The sequence below is a fragment of the Marmota marmota genome, unplaced genomic scaffold (assembly GCF_001458135.2).
Source record: "Marmota marmota marmota unplaced genomic scaffold, marMar, whole genome shotgun sequence".
In the NCBI taxonomy this organism is placed as follows: domain Eukaryota; kingdom Metazoa; phylum Chordata; class Mammalia; order Rodentia; family Sciuridae; genus Marmota; species Marmota marmota.
Genome location: NW_025999898.1, coordinates 2,570,970 through 2,596,018, shown reverse-complemented (window position 1 = coordinate 2,596,018; position 25,049 = coordinate 2,570,970). Strand labels below are relative to the sequence as shown.

The 25,049-nt window shown below is 39.0% G+C and overlaps 1 protein-coding gene across 3 annotated transcripts in view; it reads left to right on the top strand.

Annotated features, from left to right (window-relative positions):
* The window catches only part of LOC107158499 (sodium/glucose cotransporter 1), a 95,068-nt gene that overhangs the window by 26,395 nt on the left and 43,624 nt on the right, over window positions 1-25,049 (top strand). For all 3 annotated transcript variants that reach the window (XM_048798297.1, XM_048798296.1, XM_015504947.2), the window contains exons 2-3: window positions 5,351-5,422; window positions 24,044-24,148. In XM_048798297.1, the coding sequence (XP_048654254.1) occupies window positions 5,354-5,422; window positions 24,044-24,148 (174 nt within the window). In that variant the 5' untranslated portion in view covers window positions 5,351-5,353. The remainder of the gene's footprint in view (window positions 1-5,350; window positions 5,423-24,043; window positions 24,149-25,049) is intronic.

The window sequence follows — 25,049 nt, the reverse complement described above, 5'->3', positions numbered from 1 at the left end:
CCCAGGAATAACATAGGTACAGTTGCATCTAATCTTATGACTTCTCAAAGATATTGTGAGGATCTGCAGAGATGAATCTGCAAACTTTTATAGACGGGAATTTTTTTTGGAATCTCATTTGCCCTACAGGGTGTCACCCAAACTCTGAATAATCTGGTCTGTTAAGGAGAATGGGCAAAATGGTTAGCTGGGTAGAACATCTATACAAAAAGCCACAAGACAGAAATAAATGCTAATCCCCAGTTAACAAAAGAGGAAGTTGAAACTCCATGTGGTTGTGATTTGCCTAAGATTTTGCAATACATGGGGTTGTTCCTGGAACTCAGGTTATCATGACTCCTGGTTTCTCAAGGTATCAGGCACACTGTCACTCTGTCTGTCTTAACACTTCCCACTCCTCCCCAGCTTATATTCACTGGAGCCAAGATGTGAATCTATCATTTGGTAGCCATGCTATACTGCCCATTTCCCTGACAATCCCGATAATCTCAGTTTTGTAAACCAATCTCTTTAGCCCTGCCAGTACTACAGATGTTTACATTTTTTATGGTATTTGCACTTCTGAAATATCTGTGAATCAGTACCACTTGTCCTTTTAAATGCAGGTTAATGAGCCTACTAGTATTTGTCGACACATTTAATCTTCCCCCATTAGCAGTGCCCCTGGACCCTGATCATTTAACATGCTGAATTTTTTCCAGTCAAGACTCCCCTTTTTGCTATGAAAGGGTTAAGAGTGACTTTGGGATAGGCTTCTGACTCATGCCTAATCCCTGGATTGCACAGATACAAGGGTCCAGGCCCATCTTAGCAACATCCCTCTGTCACCATCCTGTCACTTCCAATTTTCTTCAGTAGTTTCATATTCTTCCGTCTGTGTCTCTTTCGATCATATTTGAGCTTTGGATTATGGCTTCTTTGGTATTTATTTCCACTTCTATTTCCTCTCAGGTGACTTCTTGGGGGACTTTATATCTTCTGAAAATGAATCTCTATCCTTGTCATGCTGGAACATTTCAACTATCCTCTAACTCTCACTGGCTAGGGTTTGTTAAAATTATAGTCCATGAGCCAAATCTGACCCACACCCTGTTTTTGTATGATCCACAAACTAAAAATACTTTTTACACATTTACCTCTCTCTCTTTTTATCTATCTATCTGTCTATCTATCTATCTATCTATCTATCTATCTATCTATCTATCTATCTATCTATCTCTATTTTGGTACTAGGGATTGAATCCATAGGCATTTAACTACTGAGCAACATCCTAGCCCTTTTTATTATATATATATTTTTAAATTTTGAGACAGAGTCTTACTAGGTTGATTACAGCCTCACTAAGTTTCTGAGGCTGGCTTTGAACCTGTGATCCTCCTTCCTCAGCCTCCAGAGTCACTGGGATTACAAGTGTGTACTACCACACCCAGCTGCTTTTCATACTTTTAAAGTGTCATAAACAAAAACCAAACCAAAACAAAACAAAAAATGGGGCAGCATGTATCCCACAAAATACTAAGTATTTACTATCAGGCTCTTTTTCCTTACAGAATAAATTTAATGACCCCTGTCTTATGTACTGAGCTGGAAGGCTGTCTAATGCCTGAGCTGGAATGGTGTCTGGGTGAACCCTAACTTTTTTTATTTTACAGATTAGGATCAGAGAGGGTGGCTAGAAGTCAATCAGATGAATCAATACAGAGCTGGAATTAGGACCCAGGTCATAGATACCAAACCCAATGTTCTCTCAATATTCTTTCTTGCCCCCTCTAAGACACTATTCTTTTTTGGAATACTCTCTCCTTTGACCTTTCAGCCACTGCATTACAGTGACAGTGTCCAAGTGGTTCTGAGTTTTTTTTTTATGTATATATGTTCATAAAGATGAGACCTAAAGTTTATTGACTTCAATCCTCTTCATCTTATGCTTACATCTCTTCTTTAACCCATTTGTCAAAGTCACTTTGGCTAGTTGTCAACAGTCTTGACTTGAATACTTTCAGCAGAAAATCTTCCCAGTGGCCCCATGGCCATCTCTGAACAGCTCTGACAAAAAGGAGCTGGAACACAGCTTCAACCTGACATCCTGGGGCTTCTCCCATTTTTTGTTATGCTCTATGAAGGATGCATTGAGTGTGACTGTCCTGTTTTACATATCAGAAGGTAATAGGCCACACCTGAGTCTTCTCTCCAGGCCCAACATCTCCAGTTTCTTAATCTGTTCCTCATTTAAACTGAGGCCTAAACTTCCTTCCTTTTGCTCAATGATGTTTGTATTCCATTGAGAAAACCAAACCAACCAAACAAACAAAAAAAATTCTGAGTTAATTGTTCTTCTTTTGCTCTCACAGCTTGCCATTGTGAGTTTATTCTCTTCTAGTTGAAGGATAGAGTGGCAAATTTAATACTATGGTTTACAAAGTGAACCCTAGGACCTTGAAGTTTTTTGTGCCTATCCTAATCATGAGACAGTGCCTTTCCATGCATAAGGCATTTACTGAGTTCTATAGGGATTAAAAATTTGAAATATGGTAACACAAAGTAAAAGAACATGTAAGAACTTTGAACAAGGTAACAATGGAGTTCTCTAGGTGTTCAGAGGAGGGAGAGATTATTTTTGCCTGGGGAAGGAAAGAGTTCATAGAAGATATTTCCATGGGGGGAGTGTCAGGTAAGGTTTCACAGGGAAGGTGAAAGGTGAGAGGCCTTGAGGGATGGGTAGGCAGAGATGAGGAGGGGATAACCATGCTGGAGAGGAAAGGCCTTGCGGAGGTGCACCTCTCTTTACCTTTGATACATCTCCAATATCTTTTCTGAATTACTCCAGCTCCCCATTCTAGACCCTGACCTTACATTCTTCCTCTATGCTCTTCATTTCTGAAGAACTTGGAAATCTTTGTATCTGGACCTCAACCTACTTTGTGTCTGGACCTCAACCTACTTTTCCTGTCTCCCTAATCAGGCTGGAGAGTATCACCTTCTTTGACTTCAGAATGAATTTTCCCTAGCCCACCATTGGAGGCTAAGTCATTGGTATTTATTTCTATTTCAGCCCTAGTGATCTTCTTATGTGCTTTTAGATCTGTTGGCTCTCCTGTTATTCTCAAAACATCCACTATAGAGCCCTCAGAGTATGTTCAGTGGGATGGAAGACCCTGCTAGGAGTCCAGAAAGCCCTGATGTGCTCTGCCTAGTACTGCCTAACACCCAGGGAGGCTCAACAAATCTGTTATTAGATTAGATGCATAAATGATCCTGCTTCTTAAAGGACTATCTATGTCTAATACTTCACTCCAGTGTGAGCACCAAGCAATATATTGTCTGCTATACACTTGTTTGCTAAATGAATGGAAAGTTCCTAAATGCCTGAATTGTCACCACCAGAGGTGAATTTCTTTAGACCAGTGGTGCCTTTTAGCATCATGGTCAACTATGAAAACACAAACCTTTCAAAAGTATGATTTTTCATTTGGTACATTGATATTCTTGTAAGAAACAAACTATTTCTGTTTGAGCTTATTTCTGAGCTCAAACAGAAATAAGCTGCAGTCTCAGGTTCGGCAACTAACACTGTTTGCCATTCCTTCCCTCCCCAGCCTGGGTGTAGTTCCACCTCTGGATCACTGAACTCCTGAAATCTCCCTCCCTTTTCCTTTAACATGAGTCTGGTGGGGCTAAGTCCCTATCAGTCATTAATATTTTCAGGGAGATTAACAAGTGTCTGCTGAGAGAAAGCCAATGACAGAAAAGAGGAAGGGAGAGGCGGACCAGGGACAAGAGCAGAAACACTGCCCATTTTGTGTTGAAAGCCTGGACCTGGGCCTGGGCCTGAGCTCAAACAGAAATAAGCTGCAGTCTCAGAAACAAAGAAGGCTTGAGAAGAGCTGGTCATCATGCATTAAACATACCTGTCATATTTCTCCTCCTAAGCCTTCAGTGACTGCCTATTTCTTATGAATACTGCCTGTAACTTTTAGCCTGGCATTTGAGATCTTGGCTCACCTCTTACCACTCTACCTATTCATATGCCTCAGTCAGGTTCAACAACTAACACTATTTGCCATTCCTTCCCTCCCCAGCCTGGTGTAGTTCCACTTGTGGATCACTGAACTCCTGAAATCTCCCTCCCTTTTCCTTTAACATTTGCTGAAATGCTGCCCACTCTGGGAAGCCTTTCCTTTTATCCTCTTTTTAGAAGAAATTGTCCCCTTCTCTGTATTTACCACATTAGTCACAATATATCGCCAAAGAACGATTCCAGCAAGCTCCTACTTACATCTTCAGGGAGGGATAAATTTGTATTGAGTTTGAATGTCTGTTTTTTAATGTAATAGTTAGTATCAACATCTTGCAATCTTACAGTATTTTCCTTTTTGACAATAGCTTTATTGAGATACAATGCACATACCATACAGTACTTTTCAAAAGTATGATTTTTCATTTGGTACATTGATATTCTTGTAAGAAAGAGGTAAAAATTTCTATTTCCAAAAGGTATTAGAAGAGAGGAGGAAAGAGAGGTACTGGGGAACAAAATCAACCGAATTGTATTGTTATATCTTTTTTTTATGTATATATGTGTGTGTGTGTGTGTGCATGTATGTAAATATGCATATATAATGGTAAATCTATTATGTATAATTATAATGCACCAATAAAAATTTAAGAGTTGCATTTCCTCCAATTTAATATGAAAACAAACAGATTCAGGTGGAGGGGCTTGTTCAGAGCCAATTGCAGAGTGAGCTAGTGTTACCAGCAGCCTAGCCCAGAGATCCTGCCTGGATCCTGACTGGCTGGATCTGGCCACCCACCCACACAATAGGCAAAATATGGAAAATAAAAATGAATTTTTTGCAGTTTGGTCAAACTAGGAAGAAACAGTGAGTTTGTTTATCTACAGGACCCATAGAAGTGGTTATAATTTGTAGAAACAAAAGCCAGATGGCATACATATGTATATTTAGTTACCTGCACTAGACAGACTTGGGCAGGGAGCGATTGCCATTCTCAGTTTCTTTGGCATCCCCCAGGCTAACGATTTATTCCCAGTATGAGGAAAGACACAATGCAGAAAAATACTTATCAGGAAGTTGTCCTTAATTTCAGTTTGTTTCACTGGCACTAGGGGAATTGTTTAAGCCTTCTGAGCCTCAGTTTCCTTGTCTGTTAACTGTAGGGCCCTGCCTCCATCATCTAAGTATTGTGAGGGTCCAGGGGAATAGGAAAGTGAAAGAAAGTCAAAAAGTGGAGTGGTTAAAGAAAATGCCAGAATGAGGAGGTATGTCCTTTGGCTGGTAATGTCTTTCTTCCAGTTTTCCATTAAATTTTGGACCCTTTCTTCCTTAGGCTATGTTTTCCACCAATCGTGGGACAGTCGGAGGTTTTTTCCTGGCAGGCCGAAGTATGGTGTGGTGGCCGGTGAGTTTTTTTTTCTGAAATTCTATGTGCTGGGGTATTACCTTTAGGAACCCATATCCTTCCTTCTTCCCTAAATTCTGGATATGGGTCACATGCTCACCAGGTCTCCTGAGCATTTATAATCTCTTATTTTAATGGAATAGCATTTAAATAAGTAATGGTTGGAATTCATCAAGGGATAAATAAAGGAAAAAACTTCACAAGGTGGGCAGTGTGGAGAAACAAGAACACACAGATTGAAGTATTCTTGGACAAATCTGAGTTTCCATTTCTCTATTTATAAAATGGAATTGATTATATTTACTTTCCAGAAGTGTTATGAGAAGTGGGGACCTCTTCTATGGTGGAAAATCTGTAAATAGAAGCTCTTTTGCTACCTCTTTCCTACTTTCTCTCATTTAAGAGCAATTTTATTGTCCTCCCTTTTCTGGAGCTATTTGTGGTATCTGATACATAGAGACACTCACTGAACAAATGGAAGAGGAGACTTCCACTGTTTTCAATTGTAGTTCTTAACCTTTGGTGAATTTTATATTTTGCATATTTAAGTGGTTTTTTTTCTATGATACTTTCACACAGACAGAACTAGCTCAATCAAAGGACAGGTGCATGGGTGTGAGAGAGTCTAAGATATTCATCCCATCATATCAGCACAGGGTTCTGGCTGGGTTATCAATTTAACCCACTGACCATTTTGATCCAGAGTTCTCATTGAAGCAACTGATTGAACAATTTGTCCAAATGTTGCAATTCCTTGGGATTAAGATACAAGTGAGATTGGCTGGTGAAAAATGGGCGTAATGGCACATATATACAATGAGAAGGGATGACAGTGGTAAGTTGATTGGAGAAAGAGAAGCAAGAAAGTAAAGACTGTCACTGTTCTAATATATATTGCCCAGAGAGGACTTCACAGATTATCATTACATCCTAAAGTTGGCCTTTGACCAACTATTTTAGAATGAATTTTAATAATTGGAATTTTTACAGTTGCTTAGGTTATTCCTGAAGTTATTTCTATTTAAAAATTTTTTTCAAGTAAAAATTTTATACATTTATGGTATACAATGTGATGTTTTCTCACACACACACACACACACACACATGGTGAGATGATTGAATCAAATTTACTAATAGACTCATTATCTCATGTTTTTTGCAATAAGTGTATTTAAGATCTAATCTCCTAGCATTTTTAAATATATATATGTATATTTTGTTATAGATGGAAACAATACCTTTATTTAATTAATTTATTTTTATGTGGTGCTTTGGATTGAACCCAGTGCCTCACACTTTCAAGGCAGGCTCTCCCCCACTGAGCTACAATCCCAGCCCCTCTCCTAGAAGTTTTTAAGTAGACAATCTATTGTTATTAACTATGGCCACTGTGCTACTTATTAGATCTCTGGAATTCATATAACCCAACTGAAATTTTGTACCCTTTAACCAACAACTTCCTATCCATTCCCAATACTGTATGAGTCAGCACTTGGCAACTACCATCATATTCTCTGCTTCTATTAGTTCGACCCTATTATATCTGCATGTAAGTGGGACTTCGAAGTGATTTATATTTTATCTTTATGCTGGCCAAAAGTACTGGGTAGATGCTGACTTTGTGATGAGTCCCTCATGGTAGTTTTTTTTTTTACTCCTTGTGGGTAGAAGCCCACCTATTCTACTGCTTCCTTTCAGTTCTGTGTCCATGCTTTTTTATCTTTTCATGTTTAGAATTTGGTACTTCCTAAAAGCAGGTGTGAAAGTGGCAGCTCTGATCCCAAAGTTCAAGCAAAGTTTGGGTATCCTTTCTGGAGCTGTCCTGTCCAATGTGGTAACTGCTGGTCACATAATCTATTTAAAATGAAATTAATCTTTTAATATGTTTTTGTATGCAATTTGCCAGAATTTTATTGAGAATTTTGCATCTATGTTCATCAGGAATATTGATCTGAAGTTTTCTTTCCTTGATGTGTCTTTGTCTGGTTTTGACATCAGGGTGATACTAGCCTCATAGAATGAGTTTGGAAGGGTTCCCTCCTTTTCTATTTCACAGTGCCAAGGCAACTCCCTCAGTTGGCATCTATCTAGTGCATGGTATTTAGTAGTGCTCAGTAAGGGGAAGCTTAGTGTTCCTGAAACTATTGCTGCTGATGTCTTAAATTTAACTTTTAGTTTCATTGTATGAATAAATTGAGATGATTTATATGCATATTTACTTAAATTCCTGCAAATTATCAATTCCAGGTACACACTGGCTGCATTTTAAAATGAATTTGTTGATTTTCAGGAGTATAAATAAAATATGTATACACACACACGAATCATGTTAATTTGTGTTGGGCTGATTTTCAAAGCCAATCTGAAGCATTCCATACGTCAACTGACAATGTTTGTTCTCTCTTTGAGATACATGATACATTTTATGATAGTTGGTATCTTAGATGCATTAAAATATGGTGTTATAGTCTGGATCTAAAATGTCTCCCAAAGACTCATGTGTTGAAGGCTTGATTCCCAGTATAACAATGTTCAGAGATGGTGGTTTTGAGAAGTGATTAGATCATGATGGCTCTGACCTCACCAGTGGATTAATCCATTGATAACTGAATGAACTACTGGGAGGTGGTAGAAACTATAGGCTGTGGACATGGTTGGGGGTGTGCCCTAAAGAGTATTCCTTGTCTCTGTCTCTGCTTCCTCATTGTCTTTAACTGAATAGCTGTCCTCCACCATGCTCTTCTGCCATGATGTTCTGTGTCATCTCATACAATGGAGCCAACTGAATATAAATTGAAATCTCTGAAACCATGAACCAAAATACATTCTTCCTCCCTAAGTTGTTTTTCTAAGGTATTAGCAATGCAAAAGCTGACTAACACAAATATGGTTACATTCTTTTAGATGTACTTCATGTTTGTATTAAGTATGTCAAAATGTACTCTACTGTCATGTATAACTAAAAAGAACAAATGAAAAAACCAAATATGGTTGCAATCTAAAGTGTTTTTATACTATGTTCACTAAAACACTTGGGCTCTGAAGAAATGCTTCAAGGGTGGTTTTTCTCCTCTTTACTCCCCAGCAACTCAGTTTTTATTTATTTTATATAAGGGGAATCAACTCACATTTTGTTTGAGAACAACATTCTAGTGACGTATCAAAGTTTAAAAACTGCTACTTTAGAAAAAATAAATAACCACAGTGATTTTCATCCTAGAATTTAAAACATTGTTTTTTTAAAATACATAGCGATATACACCTGTAAGAAGGAATTAGAGGAAAACATGGAAATCAAGAAAATACGCATTTAAGAACTTTCCCTCCAAAACTGAAAAATTTAGAACATCGTCAAAACTATACATCTCAATTTCTCTTTGAAATATAATATGAAGTCAGTTCAAACCTGTCATTGTTCAATAAGTCCATAACCAGAATATCAATTCTCAAATGTGCTGGCCCAAAGACATTACAGAATCAAAGGCTCTCCAGAGTGGGGATATCTCTCTTGGCCTGCTGGCTGTGGCAAAAACTTTCAGTGCCACCGTGGAACCTGTGTCCCTTCCTTCTGCCTTTTGCCCAGTTGTTTTGTTCTGTAGAAAGAGAATACATCCAGATAAGCTTCTGAAAGATGGCCCAGGGAGATTTTAGGAAGGGAAGACTTGTGTTGACCCTGGGTTGATATTTGAGGCATGGAGAGCTATAGTGTTACCCACAAGAAAAGTCAGAAGAAATCAGCTCATAAAATCTGAAAGGAGACTGGATATAAGAGGCTGGTTCTGTGCATTTCTAGGATCTAAGGGAGCTTTGGAAAGAGTCATTATGATGTACTCCAGGTGAAAATCTGGGAACTCTAAAACAGGCCTCATTCCTAAAAAGTTAGTGAGTCTGGTAGAGGAAAGGAGTTTGTACCTTGGCCTACGAATAGAAGTGAGGGACAGTTAGTGGGGAAACAGCAGACTCCAGGGCTGAAATTACAAGAAGAGTAGCTTCCACAGAGAGCCAGGCGCGGGGTCGGGGGGCCTGCAGGAGCCTGAATCACTCTTAAAGCAACCCAAGCCAACTCAACTGAGTAACAGGAACCATAAAGTTGTACTTCTGTAATTGTGGACTGGTTGGTAGCTCAGGATTCCCTTTTTTGGGGGCACTTCGGGCACTTTTAACTAGCAGCTCCCTGTGTGCTGTATTATAATGATTATTTGAGGGATATGGATGATACGAATGCAGGAAGGCCAGGAAACTTAGGGGCTGAGTTTTGAAAGGGAATTTCCTATTCCTGGGCTATAAGCAGCAGAAATTACTCAGAGAAATAGGCCCCCAGATATACATCCTAGGGAGAACTCTTGTTTTGGAGAGGAATTTGGTCATAATGATACATTGTCAGAGTGGACTCCATGGGAGCATGGGGCACAACAAGGCTGGGCCAAACCCTTGGGAACTCTTTCTACTCAGAAGTAAGCATTTCAAAGGGCAGGGAGTGAGAACTGCACAAGGAACCAAAGGACCTGACTTAACCAAGCCTTGTGACATTGGGAAATTCATTAACTTCTCTAAGGCTTCAAGAGTTTCCTCTTTAATTTTAGGGGTCAGATGAGGAGTCTAAAATATCGGTTCTCAAATGTGCTGGCCCAAAGACATCATTACAGAAGCCAGAGGCTCTCCAGAGCTGGCATCTCTCTTGGCCTGATAGCCACAGCAAAATCATTCAATGAGTCTCAAAGGCTCTTCCAGGACTGAAATTCTAAGATTGTATGCCCAAGAGAGGGGGAAAGTAAAGGAAATGGGTATGGCCACACTAGTTCATCAATTACCAGCAAAGACCATGGGGATTATAGTGTCTCTGGACAGCCAGAATTCCTTTTCTTCTTTTATTGTTAGAGAATTTACAGAAAGCATTGTATCCCAGTGCCTTAGGGAAAGTGTTGGCAAACTTTTTCTGCAAAAGGCTAGATAGTAAACACTTTCATCTTTGTAGCTGTGAAATTTGTCACAACTACTCAACTCAGCTTTGTAGCACAAAAGTATCCATGAAATTAATGAATGGGCATGGCTGTATTCCAATAAACTTTATTTACAAAAACAGGCAAAGGACCAGACTTATTGTTTTGAGAACATGTGTACAGTTTCAGAGTAGTATTGGTAGTGAGCCTCAATGGTAGCTCTTTTACTTTTTCTTTTTCAAGTAGAAACTTTTCCCAAAGACTGTCACATCACTTATCTGATTGACTTTTCAGTGATCTAATTTGCAAGTATAATAAGGATGATGATTAACTCCATGGCCCAAGTTCACTCAAAGATAAGGACCGAGCTAGGACTCTCTCTGTTCTTCTGGTTATTCAGGTCTCTTTCTCTTTGTCCTTTGAGAACATTTATGAGGCCGATAGGTGTGGTCTAAAGGTTAATCTGAAAACCAAGAAATTCTTTCATTTAGTGTTGACCATAGACCCTGATAGAAATTATCCCTGGAGAAAGAAGACATCTTCTTAAACTTTTAAAAACCTATGGAGAAAAATATACCAGATTTAACTTTAAGTCTCTAAAAGCTAATGATCAAACCAAAGTCTGGCCCCTTACAATGCCACTAAAGGACCCAAAGTGGGTCTTGTAAAAACCTGGCAGGCCCAATACAGGTGGGACTTCATGAATCAGAGAGAAAAGACCAGGAACTAGGCAAATGGACACAGGAGAGACAAGAGCCGACTAAGGAAGAAATCCCCAGGACAAAATGAGAAGGAAAGACAAGTAGTTTATCCTTCAAAAGACTCAGAGAAGTGATTTCTGCCTCCTTTTACCACCCAAGTCCATTGGGCCCTGTCTTCTTGTTGGGATTGCTTTCCACCAGCAAAAAGCCATCTGTGTTCTTTTTTATCCCAGTACCCTCTGATGAGGTCTAATCCTATACTTTTCATAATTTTTCTTTATCCCTTACAATACCTGCTCCAAGACCTTTCAATGAATGCAAGCACTGGAAATAGGGGCTGAATTTGAGAAAAGGGAGAGAGGAGAGGGAAATATCTACAGATCCTCATGCTGGCCCCGCTTGGTGGTGTCACCTGAGAGCTCAGTCTGCATTCTCTTCTCTAGTGTAAGCATTGGTAAGAATTCAGGAGATAGGGAGGATGCAGGATCCAACTCAAAGTCTTTCTCCAGCAGGGCTCCAAATTTCTGTCCCTGTGCACAGAGAAAATGTTTTTTGCTGCTCTATTTTTTTAAGTCTCATAATAGTAAAACTGGAAAAACAAGTCTGTCTTTAATTGGAGTATCCAATTTTGTTTTTTTGACTACTGTTGAAATTTACTTTTAATTAGCCACAACTCTCTTGAAACAAGTTGTATTTATTCAGAAATAAAGAAACAATGTTGGTTTGGAGGGTAGGCATTCTGGTAAATGATACTGTATCTACTATCTAATTTATGTTTAACTCTGACATTCCAACACAAAATACCCAACAAAACAAAAATTCAATGAAATACACATACAGGAAAATATTTAAATTATTTCTATAGGTCTTAAAATATATTTTTATTGAAGCCATGATTAAATTTATTTGCACACTAAGAAACCTTTATATTCTATTACCATTTAAAATTGAGTATTTTCTCCAATATTCATAAAACTTGGAACATCTACAAAATAATTTCCTTTAAAGTCATTTCTAAAGGAAACTATTTTTACAGATTAAATGAAATAATAGTCATTGTAGAATAAACCCTCTGATACCTGATGATACTCTTCCTGCTGAGGCTTCCCTTCTTGTGGTACATTCACAGACATTCATTTCTATATTATTTATTATTATTATTATTATTATTATTATCATTACCATTTCTAAATGAAGAAACTACAATGGTCCTTCTTATATCTAATGGTTTTGTCATTTTGATAGTTATGCCATTCATTGGTTCTGTTATTTTTCTCATTAGAACCTTAATAATTAATAAACAATAAATGTCAGCAGAGTCCATTGTCCATCCACTTCCTTCATGAAGCTTCCTCCATAAACTTCACTGTGGACCAAGCCAAGCCACCAGCAATCACCTCACTCAAGGTCTCCCACAGGTGCAGTCTGATGCCAGATGTAGTGGCATGAGCCTGTGGTGGAGTATCTAATTTCAGCCCACATTGGTCATCTTGGTAAAGTCTGGTGTGGCCATGCTTCCTCTCTATCTCAAGACTGCTTTTTTGTCAGTTTGAGTCAAGTTTTTGTAAAACTTGAAAATTCTCATAATATGTATCTCCTTTTCAGTGAAAATTTTTACCAACTCCTGTTTTGCTCTTAAATAACCTGGTTCCTTTGTTCTCTTCCTCCTTCTTTTCTTCCTTTCTTCCTCTTTTTGCTGCTTCTCATTTTCTTCTTCCTCTACCTCCTTCTCCTCCTTTCTTCTCTTCCTCTTGCTTTCTCCTTTTCATGCTGTCCTCTACTTTTTCCTCTCATCTTCCTTCTCTCCGTCTCATTCTTCTTCACTTTTTTTTTGGTAGAGCAATTTGCCTCCCATTCTTCTTATCTTAGTCTCTGCTGTGGAGCTTCTTTGAGAAATGTATTGCCATTCACCTCCCCATGGGTTCCTAGGCATCATGTGCCACTCACCTCTTTGTGTTCCTAGGCATCAGTCAAATGACATGTAGCCAAGTTGCTGTCATCTAGTTTGTACCTAAGCTCCCAGATTTCTCTTTCCCACTGGCTACCTTCCCAGTACCTTCCCAGTATTTTCTAACAAATTAACACTTCTGTAGACATAAAGGACAAACTAAATTTCAATCAATGTTTCCAGTTGGTCAAATCCAGAAGAGTGCTAAAACTATCAGCTAAAGTGAAGTCTTTGGATTTTGCATTAAGAATATATCTGGGCTTTCCTTGTCTATTTTGGCATGTGGCAAAGTAAGTCAGAGGCAACTATATCAATCTTTTTGGGCAAACTTCATGTTAAGGGGGTGATTTGAAATTATAGATAAGAGCACAGACTCTGGAGTTAGAAGCCTTGATTAAAATCTCAGCCCCATGCATTTTTATTTACATGGCTGTGGGTGAGTTACTCTCTCTGTGCCCCAGTTTCCTCAAATGCAAAATAGAGATAATTGCACTTGTCTTGTAGAGTTATTGTGAGGATTGAATTAGTTAGTGCATATGAATAACTTATGATAGGATACTGTCAGTACTAATCAAGGGTTGGCTATCATCATTATCATCATTATTTTATCTAATTTGTAGATCTTCTACCTTCAGCTATGCAGTCATTTATTCATTTATCTATTTATGCTTTGCTATTCTTTTTTCCACAACTACATGTGATTACTGTGTGCCAGATTCTGTGATAGGTGCCCATTTATATGCATGCATGTATGTGTATGTCACTCACATTTTTACCAGATACATATAAAATTTTAAGTAACAGTTAAGTGTTAAGAAAGAAAAGCATTTGAGTTAAGGGTAGGTGGGAAGGAGAAGGGTCTTCTTTGCCTACCTAGGGTGGAACTTTCTGAAGATTGGACATTTAGGCTAAGACCTAAAGGATCAGAAGAACTCATCCAGAAACAAGAAATGATTGAAATGATTACTGGTTTGATCATTACACATTGTATACATGCATTTACATACCACATCAGTATGTGTACTTTTTATGAATCAAATAAAAATTTTAAAATATAAAATAAGGAAAATTGGGGGATGAGCAATCTAAGCAAAAAAAAAAAAAAAAAAAAAAAAAAAAAAACAGATGGCCAAAGGCACTGAAAAGGGGCAGCATGGGAGAGATATGGTACATTTAGATCAGGCATTTTGAATTATTGATGATTCCGAAGATGGGTCCACCTGTTGGTGGGTGGGTTGGTGTCCAGTCCCTTCAACCTCTAAATGCCATCAGAAGACCTCACCTGTCTTTTGTGCCAAAAACTGGTGGGAAAACACCAACTTTGGCAGTGGCTTCCTGACTTCTCATCACTTTGTTGGTCAGGGGAGAGATGTGCATGCATGTAATGAATGAAAGACAACCATTGTCTGTGGGCACATGAGCTGATGTAGAGTAAACAGAGGTTATGATGACTCTGGAGCAAAGCTTGTGTCTAAATATTTACCAGAGACTCAGAAATAAAATATTCTGAATATACAAACCCCACCTTTTTTTCCTGTTTCAATCCAGGAAGTTTGATTCTTGAAAGATGGCCACTGTCCAATGTTAAACCTTTTCAAATTCCCCTTGTTGAAAAGAGAGTTTCTAAGTGGAGAGAAATATTAACAGTTCCTGAGAAGGTGAAGGAGGAAATAAAATGCAGCAGAGCACATGTTGCTCCTGAGTTTACAGTGAGATATGGGGAGGAGGGTCTCTTCCCATGGTGCCCCTGCATGGAAATTAGAAGAAACTGTCAGAAAAGGGGGAAGTCAGTGGAGGGCTGAAACATTTCTTTTGCCTCCTGGACTTTAAGAACCTTTGGCTATGGGACCTTGGGCAAGACACTCCACTCCTCTGATCCTTAATCTCATCTGTAAAATTAAGATGAATAATATCACCTTACCAAACTTTGTGGGCATTAAATAAGATAAAGTGAACTAACCTTCATGACCTAACACTTGGAGGCACTGTTAAAGTCAGTGTTCCTCTTTCCTTTTCTTATTTTCCCAGTGTGGGGCTCTCTAAGTGAGGTACCCAGACCTTGCTAGTTGTCCAGCCCTAACCTAGACCTACTGCATCAGAAACTCTAGAGAATCAGGCAGAGCAATGAAAGCTTCTAGGTGATTTTAATTAGGATTGCCAAATTTAACGAATAAATATACAGGTTGTTCAGTTATATGCAAATTTCAGTCAAACAATAAACACATTTGTAGGATAAGTTATCCCAAATATTGCACAGGATGTACTTATACTTAAAAACATATTCATTACTTATGTGAAATGCATATTTAATTGTGAATCTCATATGGTGATGTGTGCTAAAGTTTGAGAATCACTTTTGGGAGGACATCCCAATGGATGTGTCTAGCACAGCCCAGAGAAGGATGGAGAAGCAGTCCTGTCCTTTGAAGAGGAGGACAGAAGCAGGGAACAGGGTACCATCTCAGTGTTCTGGATATTCTTGAAATTACATGATTAATTAACGAAGAAATTAGTTTCTTGAAATTTGTTGAGTGCAATTTCGTTTGATGTATGATCTTTCTCCCTCAAAGAGAAACCGATAACTTTGGCTCTTTGATGAAACTCAGGGAACTCCATAAAAACACAATGAAAGCTTCATAAAAACACAGGTCATGTAAAAACATTATTAGTGTTTTTTCAGAATAGTATTACTTTATGGGCAAATGTTTCTTAAAGGTCTCTTACATTTGTCATCTCATTTAAGTGCGACAATACCCTTGTGGGTTAGGGTAAGAAGGAGTCTTATTCTTGGTTTATAATGGAGGAAATTAAGGTTCAAAGCAGAAAGTGACTGAATTAAGGTCACATAGTTTGTGATGGCAGAGCCAAAATTAGAACCTGGTTGAAAGGTTCCCAGTGTGCTTAGTAGGAGGGGAAGGAAGGCTGTGTGAGTCTTTAAAGCATTCAAACATGATTTTTGATACAGGGTAGTTTAAAGATACATATTTTTATTATTTTTTCTTTTATTTATTTATTTATTACAGCAGAATGCATTATAATTTTATTAAACATATAGAACACAATTTTTCATATATCTGTTTGTATACAAAGTATATTAACACTAATTCGTGTCTTCATACATGTACTTTGGATAATAATGATCATCACATTCTACCATCATTTCTAACTTCATGCCCCCTCCCTATTTTTATTATTTTTAATTGACCTGGAATAATTATACATATTTATGGGGTATAGTGTGACTTTTCAATACATATATAAAATGTGTAATGATCAGAACAGAATAATTGTAATATCCATCACTTCAAACATTTATTTGTGTGTGTGTGTGTATGTAAACATTCAAAATCCTTTCTACTCACTATTTTGAAGCATTTAGCATACTTTCCCAAATCCATTGTCTGCTCCTAATCTTTAACTTAGAAGACAAAGGTGATCCTGTTCATTTCCTTGGGTAATTCTTGATTCCTAGGTGAGAGGTCTTGAGTATGCTCAGGCTTATTTTCCCTAGGGTGTAAATAAAGATAATGTATAAACTTTAACCACCATCTTCCTCTGAACTATAATTTTAATTTCATTTGAAAATAGCAATGTTAACCATAGTCTTTTCCAAGGTATTTCCAACTCTAACATCAGATAACCTAGATTAAGATGTCCATCTTCTATTTCTTGTCACACAAAACATTATTGTAGTTAGTATTTAGTGACATTTCATGTCTTTTTCTACATCCCCCAAAACAAATACATAACTTTGTTCTTAGTTCTCAGACTCTGCCAGTGAGTCTAAGAGAGGAGCCTTGGAATTGTAGTCTTTCATTGTCAAAGGTTTAAAGACTGTGTTATGATTATAAAATAAAAGAAACTCATCGTGAAAAAATTGGAAAAGTATAAAGAAGTAAAACAATGTATTTATTATTTTTTCTTCCAAAGATAGCCACTATGAAATTTGGATATTTTCATTAATTTATGTACAAATATGCTCACATGCATAATTTAAACATTTTAGGGATTATATGGTGTATTGGTTGCATGGCAATGAACATACTAATGAAGTTCTTTTTAAATAAATCTTTGCATGTCAGATAATTTGCTTAAGATAGAGTCCCCCAAATAGTATAAGTCCTTATATAGTATAAGATGAATTATACCAGAAATATAGGGAAGAGAAAATTTACTTGCCAATACCAAGTATTATCATTAAAAAGATTTTGTCTGTTTGATAGAAAATAACCCATAATATCAGATCTCCCCACCCCACTTGTAGTATTGTTCTTACTACTGCTAAACAGGGTGCCAGATTGACATCTCATAGAGACATTTCTCTAGAATGCCCTGCTGTCCTTATGAGCCCCGTGTAAGCCTGGAGGGCCAAGTTTATTGCCTCTCCTTCAGGATAGAGTGTACCTTGGCATATTCCTGTGAAAAGTCCCAATTTCGTGCAGCCAGTAGGAAGAATTGCAACTGCAAGGCATTTGGTTGCAATGCTTCCTGTTGTTTTCCCAAGAGGAACATTCAAACATTTGTTATCAGTGAAACCATGAATAAGGGGGAACTACTGTACCAGCATAGAGTGTGAAATGCACCAGGAGAGTGGAACAGACAGCATGTGGGACAAGAGATCAGAGGGGGAAGAGATTAGCTCTGCATGGTATCAGTGATGAGATGGGACTATGCCTCATTTTGATGACTGACACAGTGTTTTGGAAGGCAGAGCTCAACAGAGAGGGAGTTTCAGGAAGAGAAAACACATTAACACAGGAGTCAGGAAAGCACAGAGCATGAGTTGGTGTGATTTTGCCAGAAGGTAGAGGATGTGACAGGACATGGCAGGGCTGCTGGGGTTGGAGAAAGTAGGATTGTCCTGATTGTGAAGAGGCTTCAGTGCCTATTATTCCTCTTGTGAATTCCATGCCATATCAGAGCCCATTTTTGTTGTTTCTGGTGGTTGGGATCACCATCTGGAAACTCCTAATAATCCTATTTCTTAAGGTAAATTTTTTGTGGAAGTATTTCCCACAAAGTCTTTGACTCTTCCATTTGGATATCTCAATAACTTTACTGTGACATAGGATATCCTGGGAGTATTAATTTGAGCCTGTCAGCTCTGAGATTTTTAGAAGTGAGACGGCCAAAGATTTGTTCAGTCCTCATGCCATATCTTGACATGTGGTTTGAGTAATAGTATCTCCCACTGGGAAGGATAAATGCCCTGGTAACAGACCTTTAAAATTCTGGAAGTAAAGCAGGGGACTTTGGAGTCAGCCTCTTTTATCCCCAACTTTTTATCCTCCAGATCTTAGCATTGTAATTGTTTAGCTAGGGACTGCTCTTCTGCTTCACAAGAGAGGTCAAACCAACATTAAGGAGAGAATGATGACTTCTAATACAGTTTAGAGCAGGTTCCTTAAGCCTAATTGTGCATAAGAATCACGTGGAGTGGAGTGCTTATTACTCTCACTCAGTAAGTCTCTGGGAGGCAATTGAGGGTTTGCATTTCTCACAAGCTCCAAAGGGAAGCAGATTTCCCTGGTTTGCCAAGCACTGTGAATAGTACAAGTTCTGGGAACACATCTCTAGGACTGAGTTAAGCACTAAAGGAGTTATTATTAAATAGAGTAATGTCTTTGGTTCAAAAGATAGATGCAATCCCCACTAGTTTCCAACATTTGTGGGGAGAAATGATTTGCCTGGGATATTTTCCTTTGTGGTTTAATTAATTTTCCCTTTAGAGAAGGCTCACAGGAAGTCATCCAAATTGTGCCAAACCCTGGAGGGATTGGAGTGAAAAAAATGTAAGTGACTGTATTAAGGCAAACCAAATTGGTCTTATCAAGAATCTAAATTGCAATGAGAAGAGAACTGGTCTTGTTAAATATTCCAAACAATTTAGAGACCAATCCTCCAATAGTGCTAGAAATTAGAGGAACTGGCTCAGTCTTCAGTACTGCCAAGAATCGTGAAGATTTAAAAAAGAATTGGAGCTGGAGGATGTTAAAGCCAGATGGAAAGGCAAGAAGGGCACCCTGTCTCATTCTGGACAGCTCGTGTCTAGATTAATCTACTTGGTTTTAAGACCCACTTGGGGAGAGGAATGGGACTAAGGGAAGCAGAGAAGAACAGGGTGATGAGATTCAAGTCCATGGATAAGGAGAAGCAGACATACAGAAAGAGGAAGCTTGGATTGGAGAATAAGAGGGGAGTGTATTACCTCTGTCTTTAGATGTAGTAAGAGCTTGTGGAAGAGAGATTTGTCTTGTTCTGTATCACTGGGGTGGAAGTAGGACATGGGTAAGTTTCAGGTCAAGGTAAAGAGAGTCTTAATAAAATAATTAAATGTTCTACCATAGATTCAGCTGCCTGAAAAGGTGGGGAGTTCTTGTTAGAGATGTGTATGCAGCTGACCATCACTTGGAAGGTGTTGCAAGAGGGACTCAAGCTGATATGCATGGATCCATCAAATTCTGGGAGATTCTCTAATTTCTCTATCTTCTTTTTTGCCAACCTTGTTGGACAGGAAATATAGGCAGTCAAATATGATCATTAATTGCCTAAAGGCAAAAGGAACCACATAGTCTTTTTGCCTTTTGTGGTGTGACATTATGTTATTTTCCCAATTACCATCCCATCAAACCTGCTGGGTTTGGTCTGACACAGATCCTTAAGCACAGTGGCAGTAAAACTGTGTAAATGTTTATAACAGCCTCTCTCACCCCATCAGGGGATGAAGAGGGTTTGCTAGTCAGAAGCAAGGTCAAGCTGGAGAAATTTTAGATAAAGTCTAAATCCCAAATTCAGAAGGGATGGCGGAGGAAATTGCAGAGAACATGATTCATGTCATTGGGTTACTCTCTAGAGGGGGTGTGATTCCCAAATGGGCATGAACATGGGTGGAGTGGAGAGATAGTGTTTAGGAAATAATTGTGATAAATTATCATTAATAAGCTCCTGTGAGCAGAGGACCAGTATGACAATCTGGCAGAGGCGCATAGGTGATAAAGCAATGGTGTCTATCTTAGGCTTCTCAGGCAACCATAACAAAATATCACAGGCTGGAAGGCTTAAACCACAGAAATTTGTTTTCTAACACTCTGAGGGCTAACTCTTCAAGGAACTTTCAGGGTTGTTTTCTGGCAAATCCTCTCGTTCTGGCTTTCCAGCTGCTTTCTTGCTGTATTCTCATGGCCTTTTTTTCCCTGTGTGCAAGGAAAGAGATTCCTAGTATCTTTTCCTGTTCTTGTAAGCACACCAGTCCTATAATATCATAAGGCCCTACCCTATGACTTCCTTTAATCTTATTATATCCACTATGTGCCTATCTCCAGATATAGTCATATTGGGGTCTAAGGATTCAATACATAAATTTTGTGGGAAGGACACAGGACAGTCCCTAATGGTGTCCAATGTAGGTCTTGTGAATATCCTTTAGGGTGACATTATTGTCCTTGTGGGAGAACAAAGGAGAGAAGGGACAGCTGTTTAGAACCAGCTGAGTGCCAGTCATTACTGATTCAGCATCTCATTTGACTCTTGTACAGCCAGTCATGAGAGAAGATGGAAGGCTCACAGATCTTATATGCACCCAGATAGTAAGGGTTAAAGAAAGCATTCCAACTGGAATTTTTAAGTCCATGCTGTTTTTGCACTGGATGGAACTTTGCCTTGAAATCCTGCTGAATACCTAGGACTATGTCTTTAAGCCTGAAGCTGTCAGTAAGACTGCTTGGCAGGTCTATGGGAGAAGTAGGGTCTGGGAGAATCTGAGAATGGGATTCAATTAGAATAAGTTATACTCCATGTATTTGTAACATGTCAAACTACACTCTATCGTCATGTATATTTAACAACAATAACAACAAAGAAGAGTGAAGTGACATGATTGAAGTTTTGCATCGGTAGGTAACTGTCCATGTGGGTGGTGGGTGAAGTGACAGATAGGAGGGAGATCCATGAGATCATCTGGAAGAATATTTTGTAGTCAGGTTGTGGGGAATGGTAGGCAGCCAAGGGTGATATAGATAGTGCTAGATTCAATGACATTATGAAGGTAGAGTCAGCATTTTGGTAAATGATTGTGAGCTCTGGGGTCAAAGGAAGGAGAGCAGAAAAAAACTGAGGATGTGTCTCTGACAGAAGTGAAACTAACCTGGTCCCAAAACCTTCTAGCACCCAAAGCACTCCTATCTACATTTTATCTCACTCGATTGTTGGGCAGGGACAGGACAGCCTGAGATGTCTTAAAGTCCAACATCTCCCTTCAAGTGAGGGATATTAGAGAGGACCTCTTGAATTTAAGATTAATCTAATCCAGTTAATCATTCTGATAATTAAGTTCTAAATTGTCCATAATAGTATGGCATTAGGCTTAATAATTTATCAAGTGACTGATGATAAATGAAAAGATAATGCATCAGGACCGGTTATCGTTAGGACAGTTCCTCAGAGTAAACAGTATTTTGGGAGATACATGTTTTATTCTAGATTTGGGCCATTTTAGGAACATTCTTTTTATTAAAAGTAGACTTTTATCCCCATCAAGCTTTGAATAGACACAGGCTGATATCTCTAAACTACCTGCTTTCCCAGCTTCCTCATTCTAAATGAATGGCGTCTACTCAGTTATTCAAATCTAAATCATAGAGTTACTCTTTTTCTTATCAAATTCATCAATAAAGCCTGTTGACTTTGTAAAACCTACCCCCAACCTCTCTGCTTGACTTTATCTCACTCCTACCAACCTAGATAAACCCACCATCCATCCTTACCTAGATGTAGAGATAGCCTCACACCTGGTTTCTCAGTTTTCTCCTCACCCCTCCAACCCTATACTCCACACATAATTTAGAGATATCCTTACAAACAAACCAGATCTTGTCAGTCCTCTGCTTAAAACCCTCTACTGGCTTCCCATCTACTTAAAATAAAATCCACTTCTCCTGTCCTGGCTTACCAGCATCTCCATTACCCAGCGCCTCCTGACTATTCAGGCTCATCTCACACCACCTTCTTCCTGGCCTACCTTACTCTACTCTCCTCTGGTCTTTATGCCTCTCAACCATGCATGCCTCTCCCACTTGGAGGTTTTTGCTTTGTTGGAATGATTTCTCCCTGACCTCTGCACAGGTAGCTTGTATCCTTTAGATCCCAATTTAAAGATTGCCTCCACCAAGGGACTTTCTCTGACACTTAACCTCTCTGTCATGCTCCCCCTACTTTATTCTCTTTGCAGCACTTAACCACTCTCTGACCTTTCTTTCTGTGTTATTTATTTACTATGCTTCTTGTGAATATTTTCATCTATGTTATTTGTGGCTCAATCTCCAGTGCCTAGAATAGCACTAGACACATTTAATAGCTGCTAAGTTAACATTGTTTGGGCCAATGAATGAATGCATTTACACCATTGTTTCCTCCTCATCATTCTAAAGCCTCCTTTTGCCTGGGCCTTCAGAGATATCCCTGTCCTATGACTTAGCATTTGGCACTGAGCTCCATCTGCCTTATATTGGGGAAATGGGCTGGTATAGTTAGGACAGTTTCTTGGAGTAATCTCTCTTTGGGGAAATACATATTTTCTTCCAGATTTGGATCTTTTTAAGGAAAATAAACAAACAACTACAAACATCCTTCTATCTGTTTAGCAAAGATGGGGATAATTATGCAGATGGTCCCTAACTTATGATCACTTAACTTAATAATGCTTTCAACTTTATTGTGGTATGAAACTGTGCCAGTACAACCATTCTGTTTTTCACTTTCAATATAGTTTTTAATAAAATATACCAGACTGAGTTGCGATGTTCAACAGGTCAGGTTCATTAAATAAATGCATTTTGGACTTAAAATATTTTCAATTTAGGATGGCTTTATTAGGACATAACCACATTGTAAGTTGAAAAGCATCTGTACATATTTTGTACTTATCAAATGATTTTGTTCCTTATGCTCCTGCTTATAGGAAGACTCTAGAACTCTCTGGAGTTATTCTGGATCTCAGATGCAATTAAGTTGGTGGCACAGTATTAGGATTGGTCAGTGCAAAGATCCCTCCTATTTCATTTGGTATTTTCTTCTGTGACTCCTATTCACAGTCACATTCTCCTTTCTCCTTTTAGATTTCCACTCTTTGGTATTTAAATATGTCCTTCCAATCTGAAATCTAATCTATGTCTTTAGATATGTATATCTTTGCAGTGTTTTGTGCATTTTCTGTACAATCTCAGCACCCGCCCCCCACCTTTTTTCAGTACCGAAGATTGAGCTCAGGGGCACTCAATGACTGCGCCACATCCCCAGCCCTATTTTTTGTATTCTATTTAGAGACAGGGTCTCACTGAGTTGCTTAGCACTTCGCTATTGCTGAGGCTGGCTTTGAACTTGTGATCCTCCTGCCTCAGCCTCCTGAGCTGCTGGGATTGCAGGTGTGCACCACTGTGCCCTTTTTTAAAAATAAAAATACTTTATGGATTTAGAAAATTGGTGTTATTATTAATATTATCTTTTGCTACTTGGCACCACATGAAATTACATAGTTTAGTAGGAATCACTCTGAAATTATCAGCTCCATGCCCCTTGTTCTTTGACAAGGTGACCAAGACCCAGAGGCTTCTTTTAAATAATTCCTTTTAAGAACATTATCTATATTTACTGAAAGCCAATGTTGGACAAGGCTCGAAGCCCCCAGGCATGCTGAGAACACAGACATGAATGGTACAGGCCCTGAATGCGGGGGACTTTTAGAGGATCCTGGCATGATGTATGTCTTCCCATCATCTTCACTAGTGGACATTAGGCTCACAAAAGACTTACAGATGATCTGATATGGGGATCATCTGCTCCTTTGCCAATTCTTTCCTTTCATCTCCACTATTTCCCAAGTCCCCACGTCTGCCTTGGGAGCTTGTGGTATCAACAAATTCTAGCACAAAGTTTCAGTTGTCCTCTTTTGGCTGGCATGTTTCTTCTTTCTTTGGCCTACCCGGAATGTCCCATTCATGTATAGAGTCTTCACCTGACTTTATCTTTGTGTTTCCAGATTGGAGCCTCTCTCTTTGCCAGTAACATTGGAAGTGGCCACTTCGTGGGGCTAGCTGGGACTGGAGCAGCTTCAGGGATCGCCACTGGAGCCTTTGAATGGAATGTGAGTAGCATCAGTGCCACTGTGTTGGAGAAGTGGAAAAGAACCTGTACTTGTCTGTTTTGAGTTACTATTATGAAATACCAGATGTCAGCTAAGTTTATGAAGATGAGGTTTATTTAGCTCATGGTTTTGAAAGTCAAAAGTCCAAGTAGCATGTTGCAGGTCCTTGTGAGGGACCCACTTGACTGTGGCATCTCCTGGTGGAAGACAATAGCAGCATTGTGTGTGAGAGGTAATATCACCCAAAATAAGAAGTCAGAGAGATGGGTGGGGCCAGAGTCAGGCATTTATAGCACTTTCTATAACTACCAAGGGGTCACTCCAGAACTACCTTAATCCCTTCCATGAGCAGCACCCACAGTGACCTAAGAACCTCGTACTATGCTCCGCCTCATACTGTGTTCCACCACCTCCCACTATGCTGAGGACTAAGCCTCTAATACAGAACCTTTAGGGGACATGCTAAACAATACCCAAACTATAGCAGAACCTTAGCACTTAGCCAGGTCAACTGATGTCCAGAGGAGCTTCAAATACTAAGGGATTCCTCAGAGCCATCCTGGGATGCAGATGGAGGAGCATGGCTTTAGGAGCCCAGGCATTCTGTTTTCCTTCCACCAGAGTAGCATGGGAGATACACTGGAAGGATGGTAAGAGTATTTTTTCTCTTTCCTTTTGGTGTTAAAAAGATGAGGCCCCAGTACCTTTCTAGCCATGTTAGAAGTTTGGAAATGCTTATCCCCAGATATTATTATTATTATTATTATTATTCTCTAAATGGTATTTTACCCCTGTGTAATACAAGGAAGAGTCAAAGGAGATCTCATTCCTCTGGCTGGGGCCCAGGGCTGTGATGATAGCAGTAGCTTCCTGGGATTCCTCTGCTGTTGCCCAGTTTCTG